This window comes from Hippoglossus stenolepis, chromosome 3 (genome assembly GCF_022539355.2).
Source record: "Hippoglossus stenolepis isolate QCI-W04-F060 chromosome 3, HSTE1.2, whole genome shotgun sequence".
Classification (NCBI taxonomy): domain Eukaryota; kingdom Metazoa; phylum Chordata; class Actinopteri; order Pleuronectiformes; family Pleuronectidae; genus Hippoglossus; species Hippoglossus stenolepis.
Genome location: NC_061485.1, coordinates 7,467,364 through 7,491,450, shown reverse-complemented (window position 1 = coordinate 7,491,450; position 24,087 = coordinate 7,467,364). Strand labels below are relative to the sequence as shown.

General features: G+C 42.8%; 1 protein-coding gene across 1 annotated transcript in view; it reads right to left on the bottom strand.

The window, feature by feature from the left end:
- The window catches only part of LOC118104438 (metabotropic glutamate receptor 4), a 157,896-nt gene that overhangs the window by 123,409 nt on the left and 10,400 nt on the right, over positions 1-24,087 (bottom strand). Inside the window, exon 2 of the mRNA XM_035151307.2 lies at positions 489-1,527. Coding sequence (XP_035007198.1) covers positions 489-1,052 — 564 coding nt within the window. The 5' untranslated portion in view covers positions 1,053-1,527. The remainder of the gene's footprint in view (positions 1-488; positions 1,528-24,087) is intronic.

Sequence of the window (24,087 nt, the reverse complement as noted above, 5' to 3'; positions counted from 1 at the left end):
ATGGCTATTATGCACACCGTGGCTACAGCTGGACGGGAAATAAAATGTGTTAAATAATTCATTAAATGTCCATGTGCAATGTACATACTTGATTTTTTTTCCCATAGCGTATAATCAGATGTAAACAGCAAACCGATTTGGCGAAGGGCTATAGGGTGAAAATGAAATCAAGACGTATCCTATTAATCACGTCTGTGACAGGCAATACCTCTCACTGCTTAGCAACCAGCTCCTCCAGGGCAATAGTCAGAGAGCTGAGATTCACCAGGGGATTTTCCTATCTAAAGTTATGAAAGTGCCCATCGTGCGGCAGCAGATATCCAACACATATAGTTCTGCTCAGCGGCTCATGTTGTATCAGCCGGCGTTATTAATTATTCACACAGATATATATGAGGATCGATAAAGCACAAATAATAGTTTTCAGTATCCAAGCACAGCTCCTGCATGTTCTGTGCATGTTGGGACAATCTGTCCCAGCGTCTTACCTTAAACAGGCGGAGTATGTTGGCCACCATGATGGACACCGAGCTGGAGGACGCTCCGATGACCCCCACCACCCTCTCAGGTTTGGTGATGATGGGCGCGCCGCCGCCCACACACTTGACATCGGTGCCGTCCTTCTCGATGAGAGCCTGCACGAAGGTGAGCGACTGCTCCAGGGCGTGAGTGTCCCGGGAGCAGGTGTCCAGGATACGTGCTCCCAGTGTGATGTTGGGCAGCAGATTATTGTCATTATTGATGCGGTCAAGGGCGAAGAGCATGGCCTCCAGCCTGTGTATGCCCTTCTCCTTCTTCAGCTCCCCGCACGGCTTGCCGTCGTGCCCTCGGGCGTGCACCGGGAAGAGCCCACCTAAGGAGATGTCCCCGTCTATGCGGATGGAGTTCAAATGTGTGTGTCCTGGCCCTTTGGGTTTGGCAGCCTGGGCGGCCTTCAGAGAGCCGTTGAGTAGCAGCAGCAGCAGCGACAGAAGCAGGCCATTCCTCCGACAGCCGGTCCAATCCGGTCGACACGCCGAGGGTTGAGACATGATCACGGCCTGAGCGCACATCCACCCCTGTGCGACCGAGCCCAGCAATCAGAAAAGAGCAGAAGCCAGGTATTACTTTATGATGGCCAGAGGGTTAATTGCAATACCAGTTGGCACGGAAAAGGCTTCCTCTCATGTCTCCCCTCTCTCGCAGGCATTCAATTAACAGAGAATATGAGCTCGGCTCTTTCACTGCTTGTAATCCAGTTCTCTTCTCCTCTTCCACACCCTCACTCCATCCTCTGACCACGGCGGTGGGCAGCTGCTCTTGCGTCGGCTGTTATTCACACACTCTTCCTGTGCAGATCCTTCACTTGGGGCATCAGGAAGAACAAAGGTGAGCGATAGGCGTTTTTCTCTGCGTCCCTCTCTCCCGCTCCTCTTTCCTCTCCACCTCAATCAGAAGTTTTTAATCTCCCCCGTTCCCGTGGGCAGGGATTTGGTATATGTCAGAGCCCTCAGGCCTGCTTAGGTCCACAGGCTTCACTGCAAATTCCTGAAAGATGAAAAGGAGAAGGGTGGTGAGACAGTGGAGAGAGGAAACAGGGAAAAAAGGCAAATGGATTTATATTGGTACGAGCATTTCAATACCCCTGTTCTTTAACCTTTTTACTGCAGCATTATGTGGAATGAAGAGACTGTTCCGCCTCCGAACTCATTTCTCTTCCCGTATGTACAGTCTTCCTACGTCTACCGCTTTGAATTCAAAAGGTTGCCACGGGCTCTCAGGGCTGACGTGGCAGAGAGAGTCACATCCCCTGTGCTTCATTCTCACCCATCAACCATGTCAGCGGATGAACTTAACCTCCATCACAATAATTTGACGTTCTGTGACTGTTGCACGTCACATTTTTTCAAAAGTCAGACTTATTAATGGCTCCACGCTGTGCTGCTTCCGTTGGAGGGAATAATAAGTTGCTGTTCTGTGTTAGGACTTTGCAATGAAATTGTTATTTTGCAGAAGATGCATCACCGCCGCTGCCGCATCACATATATGTCTTCAAAAGCTGCAAATCATTGGAAACATTAAGGTTTAAAAAGAACTGATAAAGCTGATGAATGTTTTTGTGCCAACTCCAACTTCACCTACGCATTTCTTCTGACTACAGGCAAAATCTGTTACATATATTAAAATGTATTTCATGCGTTTCTCAGAGTCAAACGTACAACAGACGAACAGGTTGAGCCTGAAACTGTGATTATGGTTTTACAGACGGGGAACAGGTTTTATATCCAAAGTAAGAACAAAGGAAATAAATCCACGTTAGGAAATCGCTGCATTAAGATGGAACCTGATTGTAGCAGCAGCCGTTAACACAGCAGAGGATAAAGTACATTTTAAAAACCTGACCGGAGTATTATCCAGATCACTGACTACGTTTATAAAGACAGAAATATTAAGACTACTATTCATTTAGATTTTGATACTTGTATTAAGTGCTAAAAGAATATCCCATGCATATTCCCATTCAAAGAGCACAGTGTGATCATGATCAGCATTTGGGAAACTGCCGCACATGTCGATGTCGTACAATGATTTGAAAACACCGATAGGAATTTATAATGTGATTAGGACGTGTATATCTCTACATAATATGACGAAGGTCGTTTAATACTCATTCAGAGCATAGACTCTATATAAAGATGGACGACACGTCTCTTCCTCCTCCCACTGTCCAGAAATGAAGCTGAGATATGCTGATGGGAAATCTGACATCTTGCGCATTAGGAGTCTGCACAGTCGCGATGGAGCCGTGGTAACAAGGTCCTGCCACAACGCGTAAAATAATGTTTTTATAGCATCAAATAACTACTAAAAACCAAAATTACAGGAAAAATAAACACTTGAACAAACATCAGTGAGATGAGAGCTGTGGCTGCGGGGGTATAGCGGTCATCTTCTACCCAGAGGTAGTTCGATCCCAGTCTTAGGGGGACAGAATGTAGTGTGAAGCGCTTTGAGTGGTCATCAAGACTAGAAAAGTGCTATATAAATACAGACCAAACCATCTTTGAGAAAAAATGAATATGACATGTACTTTGACTTTAAGTTAGGTCCATGACCCGTCCAATAACATGGAGGAAGTGGGGCCAAAGACCTGTACTGCCACCAGCCACCAGGTAGCAGGGGAGCTGTTGTCAATCTTCATACACAGTCCATGATTACGAGTATTGCTTTATTCGGGTTGAGATAATCAGAAAATGACAGCGTCTTATTATTAACTCGGTTTAATATCAGATCACTGCTGCCTGTTGTTTTACTCATGAAGGGATAGGAATATTTCACACATGCTGAAACAGAGCAGCAGGACGTCGATAACCCGAAGCATAAAACCTTTCTCTCGGCTCGATGATAGAAGCTGCACCGAGCTGAATCTGAGGTGGTTCTGTCTGTTGCTTTGCAGCAGTGAGGGGGCATTAAATGCAGATTCTGTACAGATTCAAGTGTCGTGAACAAGCGCGCCAGGTAAATAATACAGATTTAAAACTGGATGTTAAGATTCCTATCTCTGTGCTGTCATGCATCTACGCACTCTCACAGTATCACTCCCACCTTTCCTCGCTTTTTTCCTCCTTCCACACACGCACAACACATGCCTGCTGGATAGACACACAGAATATGCCACTACAAGCTATCTCGCATGTACATATCTACACCCTGTTTGTTCCTGAAGCGGTAATAGGCTCTGAAGGAACAATCTAGCGGCACACAGTCACAGAGCCGGGCTGTAGACATTGGTTTTCCAGCAGAGTGGGTTGAAGCCTTGAAACTGCAACAGCCGAGATTCATTGAGAGCATATTGGAAGTGACAAGGTCCTTTGAATACACCCAACTATCTCCCACTGAGTGAGAAGTAATTTTTCAGAGTTGATTCACTGCGGGTCCACTTTAACTGCTGCAGAGCGGATGACAACTGGAAAGTCGGCCAGCTCACCTGAGCCCCTGCAACCGAATAAGCACCATGCCCGAGCATATCTGACTTTAGAGCAAACGCTGCTGCTGCTGCAGCTGCTGCTGCTGCTGCTGCTGCCAGCGTATCGTGGCAGAGAGGTAGGCAAGATAAGAATAAAAAATACAGCTGTGAACACTGCAGAGTTCAAATAAGAAAATGTTCTACAAGGCTTTTGATTTCAAGACACACGTCATCAGACTTTGTGTTTGTACAGAGAAGAGCTTCACTCTGAAAACCAGCTGACAGAGCGTCACACGTGCATTTGAAAGAAAAAAGATCTTCCACATCACAAGATTACATGAAGCATTATCCGGTTAGTCGCTGTGTTCTGTCTCGTTCCAGATGAATATCTGACAGTGTTTCCTCTCCGACCAGGATGTAGATAATTCACAATCGGAAACATCTCGTTCAGGGTGGGCTGCCTAGATCCTTTGAATTAATCACTTCATTTCATCACTCGGTGGAAATCTATGGATCCCGTTTTAATCAAGCGCGGGGGGTTAGGCCAGACCACTCCTCAGAGTTTCATTCAACATGACACGTGGTGATGTAGTAACCGAGTCGAAAAGTGCAGTATTAGCATACTCAATTACCAATGCATTCAGTGTATAGTGTGTTTCCAGAGCCCTGCTGTAACACACTCTGTGTAACCCACATTCAATGCTGTGGCTCATTTAATATTTTTTAAAGCTGGACGATTCAGTTCTGGTTTTGTTTCTGAATCGCTGTGCTCACAGAGAGAACCAGTCTCCAGATGAGAAGACAAAATGTGTGTTTGTTTACAAATGGCTCACCTCAACAAACATGTGCAACAGAGACGTGAGGAAAATGATTTCCAAAGACAAAATGTCAAAGACAGCTGCAGGAATTACTGGAGATTCTGTCGGGAGAGAGCAACCTTTCCGCAGGTGCGCGAGCGTATTTCAGGATGCAGACTTATGCATTCATTTTAAAAAGGCCGTGCAATAACCTTCGGGCAAATAAGTCTGTTGTGACTTGGCCTCGCAAGGAGCAGCAGCAGCGGCTGAGTCAAACAGCAACGCCTTAATTCTGACAACACCAGAACTGTTTAAAATCATGTTTATTTAAAGGGAGACATGTGGTTTTTATCAATTTTTTTTATGGTTTCTGCATGTTTCAGAAAGTTAAATGAAAGATTTTTTAAAGATCTTTTTAAGGCAATAATGAAGGAGATTTTAGACGCCTGTCAATTTCAACAGATATGAAGGAATATTGCAGTCTCAGAATTACTTACACCTCCCTTACACCTAAAAATAACTATTTTCAAAGAGCAACCAAAGTGCCTTAACATAATGAGGACTGACTCTAATGTCATTAAGACCTAACACCAAATCTTTTTACCTTTTACTGTGCTTTTTAAGCTTTTGTTTTCTTCTTAAAGACCTTTGTTCCTTTGAAAGTCAGTTTAAAGTGTATTAATTAATTTCTCTTTGTTTGAGTTACCTGCCTGGATTCTGATTCCTGGTCCAGAAAAAGAAAACCTGAGCTGTGGGCGGAGCCTGGTTCTATACAAAGGCCAAAGGAAAGGACCAAACCAAGAGCTCTAAATTTGTGTTTTGTCCTTGACTGCTTGGTCCACGACAAAGAGAAAGTGGTGAAAGCCGAGTGTTTCAGACAGAGGCTGAAAAGAGGAGCTGCAGTGATGGACAGGATGAGGTCACTGATGTGTTTTCTGAAGAATAAAGCATGAAAACCTTTTCAAGTGATAACACAAATTAAAGTTAGGAACCTGAATATGAGTGAAATAATAACATTTCCTTGAAACAATTTAAAGATTTCACCTCCTGCACATTAAAAAAGTGTCTGTTTGAACAACTTTATCACAGAAGATTCAACTTAGTGAGAAATGCAATAAATAAATGAATAAAATATGAATCCGACGGTGAACAGAAAGACACAGCGTGGGAGTTGCTTTACATCGTACCCAGTCACTGAGAAACATTCCTTCCTTCCACTTTCCTCAACGCGCTTGTCCTCAAAAAATACACTTCATCCGAATGTGACCAGCCACTTCACCTTTAGACTCCCTCATATTTTTTTATTGCTCCAAATTAGAAATTTCACGGCTCTTGCCCGAGCGTTTTTATAGTCCAATCAGAGCTGCATGAGAAATACAGCTGATATATGTGTACATTCATTTTCAGCGGATTATTCCCCTATTCATTGTCCGAGAGTCGAGCCGCTGCTGGGAAATGAAGACACAAAATGGTCACAAATGTGTATGACACTATCTTCCGATGAAAAATAAAATTCAATAATGTGTAAAACCGTTTAAGGCACAATTTTACAAACTCACAAATGTGTTCCAATCCACACTATTAGCAAACGATGTAAAGACATGTAAAACAAATGCACACAACTTAAAAGAATATGAGTAGATCTTTTACTTCTCAAATTGAAAAATGTTGGCATTCAAAAAGCTTCCTGTGTTAACAAATGTCTAAATATCCTTGACATTCTTCTGGGTTCACTAACACATTGGTAAATGTTTGTGTGTGAATTATTCTACATACGCTGACATTGCTTGTGGTTTGGTGTTATGTTAATACCCACACACAGGTTTATACATGTTGTTTTTCAATTATAGATCACGTCATGCTCATTTGTCAACATCCTGGGTCTAATTCCTCTCCATAGATGACAAAGCCGGCTGGGGGAAACTTCTGGAGAAGCTGTAGCTCTCCCCTCACAGATGGGAAAGGTGGGGCTCTCTAATTGACACTCCAGCGTGGTGGAGCTGCACAGACGATCAATAGGAAGGTAGAGCAGGGCCGCTCGGAGGAAAATGAATGGAGAGAGGAGGAGGGTTGAGATGCAAACGTGGACTGGAGAGCTAAGAAGATGCTGCCCAGAGAGGATGCGTCAGTAAAGTGGATGAGAGCTGCAACGTTGCTCTGTGTTCATATTAGTGGGACAGAGTAATAAGGGCCTATGAAGAAAAGACATTTGCAGAGAGGTATATGGTCATTATAGAATAGAATAAAATCATAATATTGCGAGAATAAAGTCGTATGAGGTCATATTTCATTTTAGGAATAAGCAGCAGGGAGAAGTCATGTTAGCCAGAGTCCTGCTGGATCCAAGCTCGTGATCACCGACCTCATCGCTTTTTTGAGAAACTCCTCAACCACGACCAAGCATTTCCTCCTCCAGTCCGTGAGGTTCTTTCTGCAGAACAGACTCAGTTTCTTGCACAGTCTTTTCAAAGTCCTGATATTTATGATAATGTGGTGCTGATGAGCCAAATTATAAATATATATTATATAATAAGACAGGCTGATCCTCTGATACTCCCCCTCTAAAATCACACGCAGCCTAGAATCATGACTTTATTCTCATTAAGTTACCGCTACACTCTCAAAATCCCTAACGCTCTTCGTACATTTATAGGTTAATGTTGGTTATTATTATAATGAACTTATTAACTTGACTTTTGAGCAGGAAGCTGAAGAACTGCAATAAACTAAACTACTCCCATCGGTGCTCTTCTTCTTCTGTGCCTTCTAGAACAGCTGCTCCGGTCCTAAACAATTCTGTCACATGTTAGTTTCATGCCATTGTTGCTGCTTTGCCATTTTTAGTATCCTATTGTGCAGCAGTATAATGCTTCCCTGCGCCAATCTGTCATCTCCAGCTACATCAAGACTAAATAGTTCATTGTCTCAGGCTGCACTTAACTTTTATTTAAACTTTAGATTAATCGGCTGAAAAATTACTCTTATTAATGCTCCTGTGTAATAAAATAGGAACAAGGTGATATTGTGCTTGCCTCAGATATTCAGTAATAATAAAAAAACGGCGAAAAGCAGCAGATGGGGAAGGATGATTGATGTTTTTCTTGTAAAATGGCTGAAATGAATGATGGATTTTAAGAACAGCTGCTACAGATCGACTGAGATGATACTGTATATCATCAGCGCATGGATCATTATGGTCATATTAAACATAAACGTTATAGAAATCTATACATTGTCTTAAGAGGCAGCGATTTATCACGAAGCATCAACACTTTCCACCCCAGCACAGTTACTGCTTAAGTATGTGCACAGTGAATCTTCAGGCCTTCATACGCCTCCATGCATCACCACAGAGAACGTCTTCATGTACACTGATGCTTTTTTTTGCCAGCTGTCACGCTATGCATTTGAGACAAAGAGCAAATCTCGATACCAGCCCGTGTTATACTTCACAATAGAGAGAAGCCTCCTCCGCTCAGATCTGTGCAGTCGATGCAGAAACGTGGGGTTTCTGCTCTATTATGCTTCAACTTCCTTTTTTTAAAGTGCAGCTCCTCGGCCGAGCCTTGCAGCAGGTGAGCAGGGGTTTTAAAAATTCTCAAAGTAATAAGTGACCAGAGTTGCAAACAGTTGGCAAAGAGGAAAGTACCTCTCGGAGCACAGCGGTCTGATGTGCACACTGTGAGTCAAGTGAAGCAAATTATAGAAAAATAACAGTTTAAGCTTCCAACAATTATCTTATTAGTTCAAAACATATTTTATTTTATTCCAGCTGCGACACTTATTTGGGTTATTGTGCTCATATATATATATATATATATTTCATACAAGCTTGTTTTAATTTAACTGGGCAGGATATAAATGCAACTGAACAACGGAAGAGCCGGGTTCAACTAATCACAGTGAACCTCCACTGTAACTTCTCATCCATCTTTTATATGATTGTCTTTAGAATCCCGAGGGAAACCTGCAGGAAAAAGCACTTCCCCTCTAAAATAATGATCAGTATGAACTTTAGCAAATTTCTACAGCACACTGTGAAGCCACTTTTAGGATCATTTTAGGAGCTATTACATCTATATAATAATTCCTAGAATCGGATTCTCTCTCAGTCTTAGCAGCATGAGTCTGAGCTCTCTGTGGAGCACATTTAGAGGTGGAGGGCTGCAATTAATGATTTTTTTCATTATCGGTTCAATCTGCTGATTATAAATCAATTATTAGTTTGTAAAATACCAGAAAACTGTGACAAATACCCATCACAATTTTCTGGAAACTCCTCAGATTTCTCTCCAAAAGCTGAAAGGTCTTTTAAATGACCGCCACCAAAGAGGTTATGTTTTCATCAGCGTTTTTCTGTTTGCTATTTATCAGGATGATGCAAAACCTACAGAACTGGAGCCAAGGAAGAACCCATTTAATTTTTGCGCAGGCAGATCAAGACATTTTTTTTTATGGCAGTCTCCAACATGGAAGATAGAGCGTTAGCCTTGGCAGAGGTATGGGCTCTCCAAGTGTCCTTCAAGTTTACAATGGTATAAAAATGAAATATTTTCACCAGAAGCCACGATGACAACAGCATCGTAAAATTTGCGGATGACACCGCAGTGTTTGGATCAATCGGCAACAAGTTCTGTGAAAAAAATGTCCCTTTAAATGTCAGTAAGATCAAATAAAACCATGTTTCTATCTTTGGGTCATTTGTTGAAATTGTTGTTGTGCGCATTTCAGAAAACCTCACACAACAACTGCCTCCTCGAGAATCCACAGCACCAACTGCACTCTCTGAGTCGTCTCATGATGTTTTGGCATCAGCACCAAAGCTCTTGTGAACTTTTATCGCTGCACCATCGAGATCGTTCTCGCAGTTTGCATCTCAGTGTGGTTTTTGGCATCCTCGCTGCTCAGAACAGCAAACCGCTCCAAAGGGCTGTAAAAAAACACAACAGCACAAACCGCCGGCACAGAACTACCACTGCTTCATAACATCTAGCACCACTGGCTGCAAGAGGAAAGGCACAAAACATCATTAAGGACGAAAACCGCTCCGCTCATGTTCTGTAGCTCGTCGCTTTCATCTGAGACACGTTACCGGAGCATCAAATCACACAACCACCCATCTCGGTGACAATTTATTTCCTCCGGCGGTCCGGTAGCTGAACAGCTGACGCAACCACATTCACTGCACATTGTTGTGTATCTGATGTCACCATGTATATTATATGTGTGTGTGTGTGCATATTGTGCACCATCTATGCAGGTCTGTTGTGTCCCTGTGATGGTGTCGTCTTTATGTCGAGGCAGAGAGCATTAGAGCACAAGCAGGGGCGTCGCAACAGGGTAGGAAACGCAGGCAAGTGCATGGGGCACCAAGCTGAGACGCCCCCCTCCTTTGACCTACTGCTAAGCCAGAAATTTGATGCTGTTCTGTTATGAAAATGGACGACGCTAGCAAGCATCTCAGAAGCGGAGTGTGGAAGTGTTTTGTACATCTGTTTTATATCAATCAACTCATTTTCTTAATAGAAATAAAGTCAAGTACTAAAGGTTTTCCGATACCAGCCTTAGATTTGCCTAAGTACCAATCCAATACCACATCTTTAAAGTACATTCATTTCACCCGATAGAGCTTTTCTTCTCTTCGTCAGTCCAAAACAGCATTTGTCATTGAAAAGTACTGTTTTTAGAGCAGCACAGAAGAAGGGATTTCTGATAGTGTAGCGTTAGCCAGAGCTAGCTAAAATGTCAGTAATTTGGCTAAATTCCACACGGGAAGTGCCTCATAACAGTAATTTAAAGGAAGTAATTGTTGTGTGTTCCTGGAATGTTAATCTAGATAATCAAATATGTTATATGGAATTCGTATAGAGAGTTTAACATGAACCAAGCCATTCAACAATGATAGTTAGTAGCATAAAGCTGTTAAAATACGTTATATGAGTTGCTCTTTGTTAAATGCACTGGTACCGGATACTGGAAACATCTCTAGTGAATTGAAATGTTTAACCAGGTTAATAACCATGTTCATTCACATTGATGGTCTCATGTCCAGCATGATGTATGTATTTTCCCACCACCAGAGGAGACTGATGGGAAAAGCAATCTCACAAACGATCCCATTCTCTTTCCCTTGACATCTGATGCGTTTTGTCACCGTTAGATTTAAACACAGACGGGGGAGCGGGGAGCTTGAATATTTTAACTGTGGGGCGCATTAATTACAGAAACCGTAAAATGCAGTTGACAGTTGTGATTTATTTAGAACCCTGAGATATGTGGTAAATCTTGCTAAGACACGACATTATGCAATAGCTGACTGTGGCTGTTTGATTTCCCTTCCCTGAGAACCCTGAGAAAAACACGGGTGCAATTTATCTCTGGAAATATCAACTCTGTGACAACCGCACCACAGAGCTGCCCCATTACTGTGCCGGCTACAGAAATTTTAAGGACATGCAAACAAGGCTTATTAGCACGAGGCCAGAGTCGTTCTTTTTGCCGAGTGTAATGTGTTGTTTTGACGCTACCGTAAGTCATTTGGAAGACAAGGTTGGGAAAGGGGGTGGGGGTGGGGGGAAATTGGCCATCCCCTAAATTTTTTGTTTACTTGCTCTCGATGCTTTTCTTCGCCCGGCTAATGGAGGGCTAAGTTCACTGAGCTGCATCCAGCCGGAGATAAATGGACTGAAATGTGAGAACAAGCCCCGGTTCTCCTGCGCTGGAAGAGCGGAGGGCGAAAATCTCACGCGGCTTATAAAGGATGAAGCTGCTATGAGGGGAAACCATCGGGGAGCCAGAAGAGCATATTAAAAATTGTTGACTTCCCGTTCGCTGACTGACTGAGTCGATGACGATCATCTCGCTGCAACGATGAAACACACGCCCACGCATTCCTCAGCTCCCAGTCTTTGTCTTTGCACAGTCTTATTCACTCAGCCTCCTGTACGCTTGTTTAGCTGCTTCTGGGGAAAAAGGGCAGCAACTTTATATTCATCACCACCACCAGGTTTCCCTCCTTTTTAAGCTTTTCAATTCCTACCCATCATCACACGTGCACCTCGGGGCCTGGATTGAGTACGATTCAAGCACAGACTTGAATCTTGAACCTACAGGTTGAAATACAAGCAGACGTCCTGGTCTCTCCGAGCCTCTGGCGCAGAAGGCTGCTCTCACTCACTCTGCGAGCCTGGTTAATGGTCCAGGAAAAAAGATGGCATGAGGTGAACCATCTCCAGCCTCCTGTTGACTCTAAGCGCTGCTCGGTAATGATGCCTAACCTACTTCATCATCTGGCTCAAATGCGCTTATTTTTTAACAATTTTTATGAAAATAATACACACAAAAGCACAGGTGCTACAAAACACAAGAAGAATAGCAAATCGCAAGTACTTTTTAGTATAACCATTGTCCTTATTGCAGCGACAATACAACTGTATGAAACATCAATATATTAAAACTATTAAAACATTAAATAAATACACATAGGGATGAAACGTTATTGGTTTTACGATTAACCACGGTAAAATTCTTATTATCATTGTAACCGCGGTTGATTACCACGGTGTGAGGCTCGTGGTAAAAACTGTTTGTGTCCCACACACAGACGGTCATGCAGCGGTTTGTTATGTGAGGTTTGTTTGTGTTCGTTTGATTCACCCGAGTTTATGAGACACATGTTGAAAAAAAAAGAAGTCCAGCATCTTGCACTGCACGTAGTTCATCTGCTACACAACACGAGACGTGAGGAGCAAGGACATCAGAGTTAAAGTGACTGGAACAATCGGGATTCATTATCCGACACCTTCGATCAATAACTAAAGACACGTGATCGTCAGTTTGTGGCAGAGACACACACACACACACACACACACACACACACACACACACACACACACACACACACACACCACACCACAGACAGGTAGAGAATAATTAGTAATGCATTGATTGATTAATTAATTTTATTTTGGGAGGGGGATGTTTAACAATACAGCGATAATACCTATAATCACGATAATTTTGGTCACAATATATATATTTATGTTGGTTTAGGAAAGTGTGTCGAGAGAGAGGGAGAGAGAGAGAGAGAAAAAATTGTGTTGCCGCTCAACCTACTAAGAATAAAAGGGACAGTTTGGTAGGAATTGTGGGATTTAGTGTTTCATGTACAGTCCTGACGCAGACGGGGACATTATTTGTACCCGTATGACAGACTACAACCACAAAGTAGGATAACAACGCATCATCATTTCCCCTCACGCACGAGCAATTACACAAACCCCTCACAATTGTCGCACTGCACGGCCCTGATACGACTTAAACAGCCTAACATGTTAGAGAGCTGTAGCATGAAGAGAGAAGACGACACAGGCCTCCTCTGCTCAGCTCGTCCTAGAAAGTGTGTAAAGAAGGAGGTCACAGTCGATACCGAAGGCTGCTTCTCCTCAGACGGATTGATTGATTTACTGTATCTGTTGAGCTCGACCCGCCTGCCTGTCAGGATTAAGGAATTTATGTCTCATCAAACCTGCGCTCCTGAGACAACCGCTTCCAAAAGAAGCACTTGAAGCCGCAACATATGGGAAACTGGGGCATATCAGCAAGAACAAGTGGTTTGGAGGTGTAGTCTGTGTTTGGTTGATTTCTCCCAGATAAAAGGGAACGACACAATGTACAGTCGCACGAGCATCAAGCGTCTGAGCGAGAGTCTCAATCTGGCCTCAGATCTGCTTATTGAATCCCATCAGCGCTCTTATCAAAAACATTGTATATAAATTGCAGGGGAAAGAGAAAATTCATCTAAGATTAGAGACATCACCTTCAACTGCTGGTAAACAAAAACACGGGAGGAGCTGCAAACTCTGGGGAGGAAACCCAGCCCCAGAACACCTCTCTTCATCCAGACGAGGAACGTTTATATTCTCGTGTTTCTGGGAAGATGCAGAATGGCCTGATTAGGTGAAAACTCAAGTGTCTGCACCTAAAAGTTTGTGAGACAACAGGAGACAACAGCTCCTCCATGTTCCCGCACTCTTCTCCTTGAACAAAAGTAAATAAAGGAAAAGACTGAGACAACGAGACATCAGACGTTCACTCAACTAACTTCTTTCTGTGCAACAGCAAAAAAGTGGTATGTTGGGAAAAGATAAAAGAAAACTAAAATATGTAAAAATCCTGCTTTATTCCAACTTCCAAAGCTTCAGGCCATTAATTTTAATACAGTCACCTGCTGTGTATATCCCACAGCGGTCCAGTACATCAAGAGACGGGTACAAATCCTCCCTTTTCTCTTAAAACTGTGAATATTACTCGTCTGTACTGTAGCTTAACCCTGGACCAACACACAAAAAATAACATTTAATTTCTATTTCAACTCAGGATGACATTTAATTTAAATTTAGATTTACTTACACGAAATTTGTGTCATTATTTTCTTTTATTATGTTATTATTAGAATGAAAACATCTGATGATATTGTCCATGACATGAGACAACAGCAGTTTGAACGCGTCAACTTGGCCTCTGAGAAACTATAATGTGATGTTTTGACCAAAGAATTTATCAACTAATTTAGAAAACACTTAACTGTATAGATTAATACATAGATAGAATAATAGTTTCATGACATATCCACTGGAAAACTTAGTCAAAATTGAATTGATCAACAGAAAATACACATTAACTGCAACTTAGGGCTGAATGGCTAACTAATGTAATATAATTGTTATTAATAGCAATATGACAAAAGCCCAATATATTTCAATAAAATGTTTTTGCATTGAGTGAGAAAAATATAACCTATGACTCATCGACCTCAGATTTATAAAATGTTTTGCTGTTTATCAAAAGTTTATCATTAACTGCTCATAAAAAACAGTTTAAAACCACAACCGTCACTCAGGAGAAGAAATTAGTCTTAAAGTTTATGGTGATAATTATCAATATCATATCTACCATTTTTAAAGATAATTAATCGATTGACTGAGAGTATAAACCAGCAGATAATTATTGTTAGTTGCACATTATTGTTTGTTTTTAAATGTTCTTTAGAATCTTTACTTTAGCTGTGAAATTGCCCCAAAAAGACAACTCAGAGAAACTTGGACGAACTTAAAAGAAAAAAAAGACTATTTAAATCTAACCAGGACAAAAAGGAAATGAGGACGCTTGTGTTTATTATTACACGTTCAGATTAGAATTTATCATTACAATTATATTCATGCAAAGCAGCAGCCTCATCTGTGTCAGAGCATCTATTGACCAATGCCTTGTTCTTCTGCTTCGCTCTAATTTCTATTAACAGGAGTGTTTTCTTGCAACACCAGGTGCTGGATCTATAGTTTGTTCGACAGAGAATCTTCATTTTATCATGCACGTGGAGAATCCTATTTATGCATAATTGATTCAATTACGCTGCCAGCTCAGGAGTGTGAACACCTGTTCCATGAATTACGCTTCAGACACGTTCAGGGTGAATCCTCGCTGCGGTAAAAAACACCTTTTCATTGATAATATATGTATTGATTTAATTTGTGTGTATTTAAAGAGCTTATTTGTTATTATCCGTCAAACACTCATGTGGACCAAAGGCAAACACTTCTATATCCAAGCTGTTGATCTGTAGCAGCAGATGTTGGCAGCACAGGGACATTTCTTTCCCCAAGCTGGAGGTGGGCATGGACACACATCATGTTAGGCATGGTCAGTGTGTGTCGGCTGCATGTCCTTCTGTTCACCACATTTATTTATCCACACATGCAGCCAAATGGCAACAGCCACTCGTTGTGTCTTGGTTACAGGGGAACAGCGATGGGAATCTTTAACAGGGTTTGTTAGTGAGGACCCATGAAATAATCTGGAAAAATGTGATGGGAACTCACCAGGATCTGAGTTTCATTCAACACAAGTAAAGATGGAGACGAAGTAGGGGTTGAAGATGTTTAGTGGAGACAACTGATGTCAGACTATGACATGAATGTCTCTATAGGGACAGGTGACTGGATAAGAGGGTTAATATTTACTGTTCTGTTGCTTTGCATCTTTTCGCTGTGGTCAGCAAAGTGAGTGCAACCCCATCAAGGGAAGGACCGGTTACACTAAGCTATCTCTATGTCTCGACACGACAAGACGTGATTGGTTTAAATCTATGTTTTTAGCACTTTTCAACTTTAATACCTAGTTTTAACAGTTGTCTGAAAATCTTCTTTATTGCCCCCTGGTGGTGGGCTGCAGCGTAGGTCATAAACCCCACCTCCTCCATGTTAGCAGACTGGACATGGACCAATCTAAAAAGTAAAAGTACATGTTAAATAAGATAATTTCTGTCGTTCTTATCACACAGATGTTTGTTCGCGATTGATAAAGTGCGTGTATTTGTCACAATGGCTCCACAATCACTACTTTGACCCCAAATGATTTCAAAAGAACAAGATGGTGGCCCCCGTATATGGGATGTTTTGGCTTCATTTTTTCCTACAGCAGGAGGAAGTGGAGACGCGTCGTGCATATTCTTTTAGAGTCTATGTTTGTTAGAGCTCAGCCCTATTGAAATCTGCAGTTATAGATTCAGACGGAGTAAAACTGTCGTGACTGCAGATGGAGATTATCCCGACACACAAGTATAACACATCAGCATATGAGTGAGAATAATTCACACGTCTTAACTCCAGGGCCTCTCCTAACTCCGAGATCTTAACTGCTGCGTAATTGCCATATGACACTTTTGAAGACAGCAGGACTATGTGGTGTCAAAACGAGAGTGCGCCAATGAAAAAGAAAAGGGACATTGTTGGAGAAGAGAGACGTCTCCTCCGGAAAAATAAAGCTGCCTCTCAGTCTGCATTCATGCTTCACTTCAAACATCAGTTTACAGAGCCATGCCTTCACAAGTCGCCCTGAACACAGTGGCAAGTCTTCAGGGGCGAGAGGAGAGGATGTCATCGACAAGTTTATAGAGAGCAAACCTTGAATGCTGATGAGATTTTTTGTTTCTCGCCGCGGCAGCAAAAGTAATAAGTCATTTCCTGTGTAAAAACTAAAAAAGCCAAACAATGTTTCTGATTAAGACTTTCCTTGTGCTCTTATTGTGCACGACTAAATGGACGGTTAATTCTCTCCTCAGTGATTTATATATTTTTGTTTGCCACATTATTGTAAAAACTTGGCTCATTCGGCGACATTGTTTTGTTTTACATTGTGCAGCCTTTGCACTGCCTGCGTGAAACATTTCTAATAATTTCTCTTTTTCACTTCACTTCTGGTTGATGGAGACAGCTCTTCTGATGGTGCTCGCCCCACAGCAGCGCGCAGACATCTCCGCTGACCGCTTAATCAGGTACTAATTAACTGACACAACCTTGGAAACTAATTTGTGATTACTTTTCTGTCCACAGTCATAACCCATTATGTCTGTCTAACAAAGATATTTCAGAAAATCCATTTGGAAGATAACGCTGCTCTGTCGCTAGGTGCCGACTAAAAGAGACTGCGTCCAGAAATCAATTTAATTTTTAAAAGTTCGCACCTCTTATTAAAGTGGCGTCCAATCTGCTGTGATGAGTGTGAGCGTTTACCTGCGAGCACAACAACTCACGACCTCACGTCCACAAGCAGCGACGTGGCAACACAACTAATACTGCGAATGTTAAAGATGTTCCTCATGCAACAAGGTGTGGCCGAGATATGAGATATGCATAAATTCATGAACAGGTGGAACAGCTTCCACAAATACCTGAAATGACCTTTCGGCCACAAAGTAACAGTGAGTGCAAATTATTGATGTGAATTTTTAAATACGTGCAAACACTGTGTCCCTCAGAGTAACACCTGTAGATAACATTATGTGTAATATAATTCCTAATGAGGGCGGTGCAGTGGATTTGCACTGACGCCTCACAGCTTGGCCGGGGTCGATCTGTGTGGAGTTGGCATGCCCCCCCCCCTGTGTCTGCGTGGGCTTTCTCCAGCTTCCTCTTCCAGTCCAGAGACATGCAGATCGGGGTTAGGTTATTCCCCAGATAGCATAAGCATGTGGGACACTTCAGGCAATAATGCAGCACTTCTGGTCTTTTTGTGGCCACGGACAAAATGAATGTGAGTCTAAAGTGGCCCACTTGTAAAATAGCAAATGTGGCCCAAATATCCATAAACAAGTGTGGGCCTTCTGTGGCAAACATATGGTGCTCTACAAGGTGGTATCCAGATGTGGACCTGAAGTGGTCCATGTGATAAATGGTGATTATGGCCCAGATGTGGCAAACAGGAGAGGATCACCCAAGCGCCATCATACCAGTATGTGAGCCGGATGTGGGATATCAGCCAAATCTGGGCCAAAACAATTCAGCTCTATGTGTGGGAGACTCTAAATTGACAATGAATCTGAATGTGAATAGTCTCTATATCTTGGCCCTGTGATACACTGGCGACCAGTCCAGGGTGCACCCAGCTGGGTTTGACTCCAGCCCCCACATGGATAAACAGTATAGATACTGGATGGATATATAATGTGCATTATTATCAGCCAAACCAGCACAAACACTACAGCTCTCTGGTTATAGATCATTGGTTATAGATCATTATAGCATCATAATAGGAAGTTCTGCTTCCCTAGAGCCACAGCTCACTTAATGACTGTGCAGCTGATGCATGCTGTAGAATGATGTGTAATATGTGGCATAATTTATCTTATGCGATGCAACGTAAATCAAAAAGCACTAAGAGTCTGCAGCCAGGCTTCATGGCTCTGTGAGGTTGTACTTATGCAAAGTGATGCTACACTACAGTATGACACATGCTTATAAAGACCGTGCTGAGGTGCTGATGTTTAACCGGTAGCACCATGTGTTGTTGAGTATTTTAGTACATTTGCTAACGTGCACTAAACATAAAGACTGATGGGAATAGTTTGGTCAATATGGCTGATTTCTTTTTTCATCAAGATCCTTTTCCTTGGATTCAGGTGGAAATAAAGAAAGTGATAAATATTCCTGGAACTGCCCCTTTTGTTCAAATCTGCCCCAAAATGTGACAGGTTCTTTCTTTAGTGGTGTCACATCCTTCCACCAAATGTTGAATAATTCTGTTCAGTGATTTTTGCATCATCCACCTGACAAACAAACCATCCATCTAAAAATCAAACCAGTGAACAGGAGGGAAACAAAAATCCTTGGAAGAGGGAATAACAACAAATCTTACTTCTTCAGTAAAACAAGTGAATCCAGCTGTTCATCATTTTGATTCTACGTGTATACTCTGTATATATACAGTATATCAACGAGGCTTTCTTCACAGCTGTTAGAGTCTCATCACACCTCACTCACATTACTGTCTACACCACATTATAGACTGCACTTTCCGTATGCATGGAAACGTGATCTATGGCCGTGGAACTGCTGTGCCATCATAACAGCCAAATGGAAAAAACTGTGCAGCCGATAATAAATGTAGTCACACGCACATGAAAACCTTACAAAACATCTCTCCTGAATTTTTACCTTTTTTTGGTCTGTTTAAACTCAGGAAAAAAGAAGGAATCTGTCCACTTAGGTTGTAACATTAACATTCGGGATTTCAAGAATACATTGAGTGAAAATAACGCCAATAAGACAACATTACCCATAAAATGTATTAAGCCTCTAATTAATATTTTATTATATACGATAATGTTTTTTTTTACATGTCAAAGTTTCATATATATGTTTGTATATGTTGTAAATATGTTTTTGTCACTCCTTTTTCCTAGAAATGTTATTTTATGCATAAAGAAACATTGAATTTCAAGGTTGTCACTGTACAACACTGTTTTGCCAATGTAGTCGTTCAAAATGTGTTCCATTGTGTTTCATTACATTCTGAAATGATATTAAAAAACATCCCAGGTTGTTTTCTTTTACACAGTGTATCTTCCAAATACCCAGCAGGACAACAGAGAAATAAGAAAAAGAAAAATCAATACAATCGAACAGTGTGGTCAGAGCGATAGAGAGCGGAGGTGCAGTCCTCTAACTCTTCACTCATCACCTCGCTCAGAGATGCTGCTGCAGCCAAAACTGAACAGATCTCAAAGTCTGGAGAGAATCCGATGATACAGAGCTCCGGCGAATGAAAGCGAAGACAAAAGGAAGTGCCGGTGACAGATCGCCATTCTCTCCTGCAATCACAGTTGTCATGGAGATTGTAGTAACTTGTCGTAATGTCAGGGGTTTGATGTCACTCAGTTGGCCGGTAATGATTTGTGGATGGATTGTAGGTGTGGGAGCTGTGTCTCATTTGAAGCCGTGCGCCAGCAGCACTTCAGACACTTGTGTTTGCCGAGAGATTCCAGCTATTTTATTGCTCCTAATGTGATAATTTACATTCTGCTAGTGGACCCTAATGGATCCAGTGCTCCGCATTTTCCCTTTCTGCTCAGCTGAATAATCAATGGAAATGTAGGTTTCAATCTTTTCTGATCCTACGGAAACTGTAAATGTGTTTATGATGGATTCACTCGCCGTATGAATTACAGTATTATTATTAGCGTCATTATTACTGTTTGTTTTGTATGTTTTTCGGACTCTTTACAGCAGGTGACGCCTCTTTTCTTGCCTGTGATGAGCCATTGTGCAAAACTCAGGGGATTTGTGTTGCTTTTATGCAACACAGGCTGACAGTTTGACTCCTTCAGTCACTAACAGGTACTGAACATCTGTCAAAACAAGCACATGTGTGACCGTGTGACGGCAACAACAGACAGTATATCAGAAACAAAATCAAATGGAGGCTCTATATCACATTTAGAAGCTATAACGTAAAAAAAAAATGATATAAAAACACCTTCAGGCTTTGGTAAATGCAACTTAACCCAATTTAAATATGCTGTTGCTTTCCCTCAGAAGTGACAAATCAAACTTTGCAATAAACTAGAGAGCACCAGCTGCAACCCCCGTCAACATGTTGACATTCCAACACATCGCTACTCGGCTTCCAATTGGCCGTCACTCAACTACCCACCTGCTGCATGACCGTATCTCACATGGTGGCGATGCTAAAGCGTCGACAGCATCTGTCAGACAGACACCTGCCAGAGTCGTCAAAATGGCCTCTGCGGTCGTTCCCGCTGCAGTACTACATTCTGTTCATGATAACGCACAAACACGAGGTGAAAACAACAACCGCCCCACACTGTCACAGCTGGTGAAAAGGCCTCCTAGTCAGCAGCAAGTGAGCGCTCCCACTATAGAAAACCAAACTCAGCAATGTTTCTTTTGCCAGCTATGAGCTTTCAGCCTCTGCTGTCTCTTTAAAGCAGTCACACACTGGCCAGTATTGCCGTGTGCAGTTTAATGACTTCTCGAACCGGGTTTTCTCAGGTGCTGAATTTTTAAATTGTCAAAATACTCACCTGTCACTGCCATTTGGAGCCGTCACCGCTGGCGGATATGAGCAATATGAATCCACATTGCTTTACTGCAGCATCGGCGATGTTGGCAGCTTGTGACAGGACTCAAACAGTTTCCACGAGAGGTCCGATCCAGGCAGGAGTTCACCTCCCACTGCCCCTGATTGTGGGTCCTATGAATTTTTGAGAGTGCATCATGGTGACATATAAAATCCTGTTCCAGCCCCAGTCCATTCCCTTTGACATTAAGACCGGAGCATGCTTCCTCAGAGGAACAACCCGGCTTCTGCCTTTTAATGAAAGGTGTTCGTCATCACCTTGTCAGCAACAGTGTGCGACTATGACAGGTTGATGCCACTTAGTCTCCCTAAGGGGAGCTTCCGCTGTCAGGCAGAATTTGCAGCGCTGCCAATTCACCATGACAGACGAACCAACCTGGACAGGACAAGAGAGCGCAGCCACGTAATGGGCCCTCCAGTTGTCTTCCCCTTATAAAAGTACATTGGGTGACATTTGTGTCTTATTTGAGTCTTATAGCTGCATCTTGTTGTACTGTGCCTGTCATCCTGTGTTTACACCAACAGATGAATCAAGGCATTAATTTCCCCATCAGCCATCAGCCATCGCCCACGCCGTCACATCACAGTCCTCAGACGGCCCTGAAAGGTCAGTGTGGCAGAGATGACCGGTCGTTTCCATGGCTGCTACGAGCGAGTGGCTTCGTTCCCCCCCCCAGTTTCCCTGCAAGCTGTGATTGCTTGGAGGGCTTTGTGGGCGGGCTGGCTGGAGTGGTGTGGGTGGGGATACGGGCCGTGTCTCGCGAGGACCTTTAACAACCTTTTAAAAGCTCTGAGAGGGCCGGCCCTGACGCCAGCCACTGCCACGCAGGAGAGAAATCGCTGACAGAGCTGAAAGGTGCAAGAGGCGGGCGGGTGCACGGAGCAGCTTCCTGGAATGCCTTTTGGGTTCGTCACGTAGCCCTGTGATTCCGGGGAAGATCCGGACATGCCACAACCTAATCGCCTTGTGTAGTTGCTGTGTAATTACAACCCTTTGCACTAAATAATTCACCAGAGGCAACCGCTGAAATAACATCCAGCACTCATGGAATGCTCCTCTCTGAGCTTTTCCACTGGAGCCTATTACACCACTCTAGCCTCTGTCGGGTCAGCCCGGCTGCTGAGATAGTAACATCCTGCATTACAATCATGTGACCTGGTCCCACTCACAGCCCCGCTCACAGGGAGTTAGTTTCACCTGTGAATGTTCGACTGAATTGTCTGATATCATGTTCTGTGCCGCTCATTCCTGTTTCTGTGGGACAGTCATCCATCACCGCACAGAAGAGAGAAAAACAGACATTACCCCAAAAGAACACTAAAGTCACGGGAAGCTTTATTACTCTAATTTCTTCAATAAATCCCTCAGACTTCCTGTCGCGCGCCATTTTTCATCTCGGCGCTGAAGAATGAGTTTTTATGACAGCGAACATGAGAAATGCAAGAGACTCAATGGGCACTGCTGGAGGGGGGGCAGCCTACCCACGGAAGATCACAGCAGTGGCAATGAATGCATCAGGAAACACTGCTGTAGGCGAGCATAAGTCAACGGTGCCTAATGTGAGCCTTTGGTATGCATGATGTTAAATAGATTGTGAAAATGCTCTTTTCATGACTAAGATGGAGCTTTTCATTAATCCTCGAGCTGAACCTGCCTCCGCAGAAGCAACGAGCGTCCCCCGCGGGAAAGACTAAACACCCACGATGGGCTCCAGGGATCTCAGGAGAGCTCTCATACAGCTCGTGGACTCACTCCCGCTGCAGCCGCCCCCTTAGCCGCGCGGGCTTTTTGTGATTCGCATGTTTGCCTGTCATACGTCATGTGTGTGTAGCGTGCTGTCCTACGTGTCTATGTCCCTGAGCATGTATAGTTTTTTTCCGTGTTTGTGTCAGTGGCTTTCAACACCGTGCACGTATGCTTTTGTGCTCCGTGCAGAGCAAAGTGTGGGCGGATGTGGTTGAGGCAGATATCCGCACAACTTATTTCATTTTCTGCCTCTCATGTGTGCATGTGCTGCATTTGGTCAGAGGAGATATAGGTTTTGATTTTATTTTGGTAAAGCCCCTGTTAATGATGCCCACATGTAGGGGATTAAATCAATAGCACGGGGATTCAATAAATATTCACATGTGTGAATGCTGATAAGTCGACGCAAGCTACTTTCTTATTTGCTGTCATGTGAAAAATACAACAGGAATAACTCACACACCTCAATTTAGCACAAATCCCTCTCTGCTTGTTCCTCCACCTTCTCCAGCTTCCTTCCTTCCTTCCTAGGTTGTGTCTTCCATAAATTAAAAATAATGTTTGTGCAAACACACACACACAAACACACATACATATATTTATTTGTAGCCGCAATTTGAAACCGTGTTGGAGCTGCAATTAAGACGGTATATGAAATAAATTGAGTTAACGCCCTCATGTGCATCTACACCAGTGATTGCAAATTTTTATTACATTTTTAATATGTCAACGCCACTAGTAGCAGTAAATGATGCACAACTGATTAAAAATGAACCAGGTTTCACTGTCAAACTGTTACGCTTTCTTAAAAAGACAACAGAGGTTTTTGACGTCCAGACCTACAAGTACTGAAGAGTCATTACTACATGATTGCATGAGTACTCAGAAGTCGTGGGTAGGAACACGCCCTTCTTCCAAACTCGACCTTCATTTCGATCTCGGCTACACACTTGTAAAGTTTCATTACCGCGTCTCGCACGGTCGTGATGCTGTCAAGGTGACAAAATGTGTTCACAGACACACAAACACCTGCCAAACGTAATCAAACCCACCTCTGTGAAGTTCCCTGAAACCGTCGGTGTCTCCACGACCACACTCTGCCACGCACGTGTGACACGCACGCACATAAACTCACAAGGTGAGAACAATACGGGCATCGC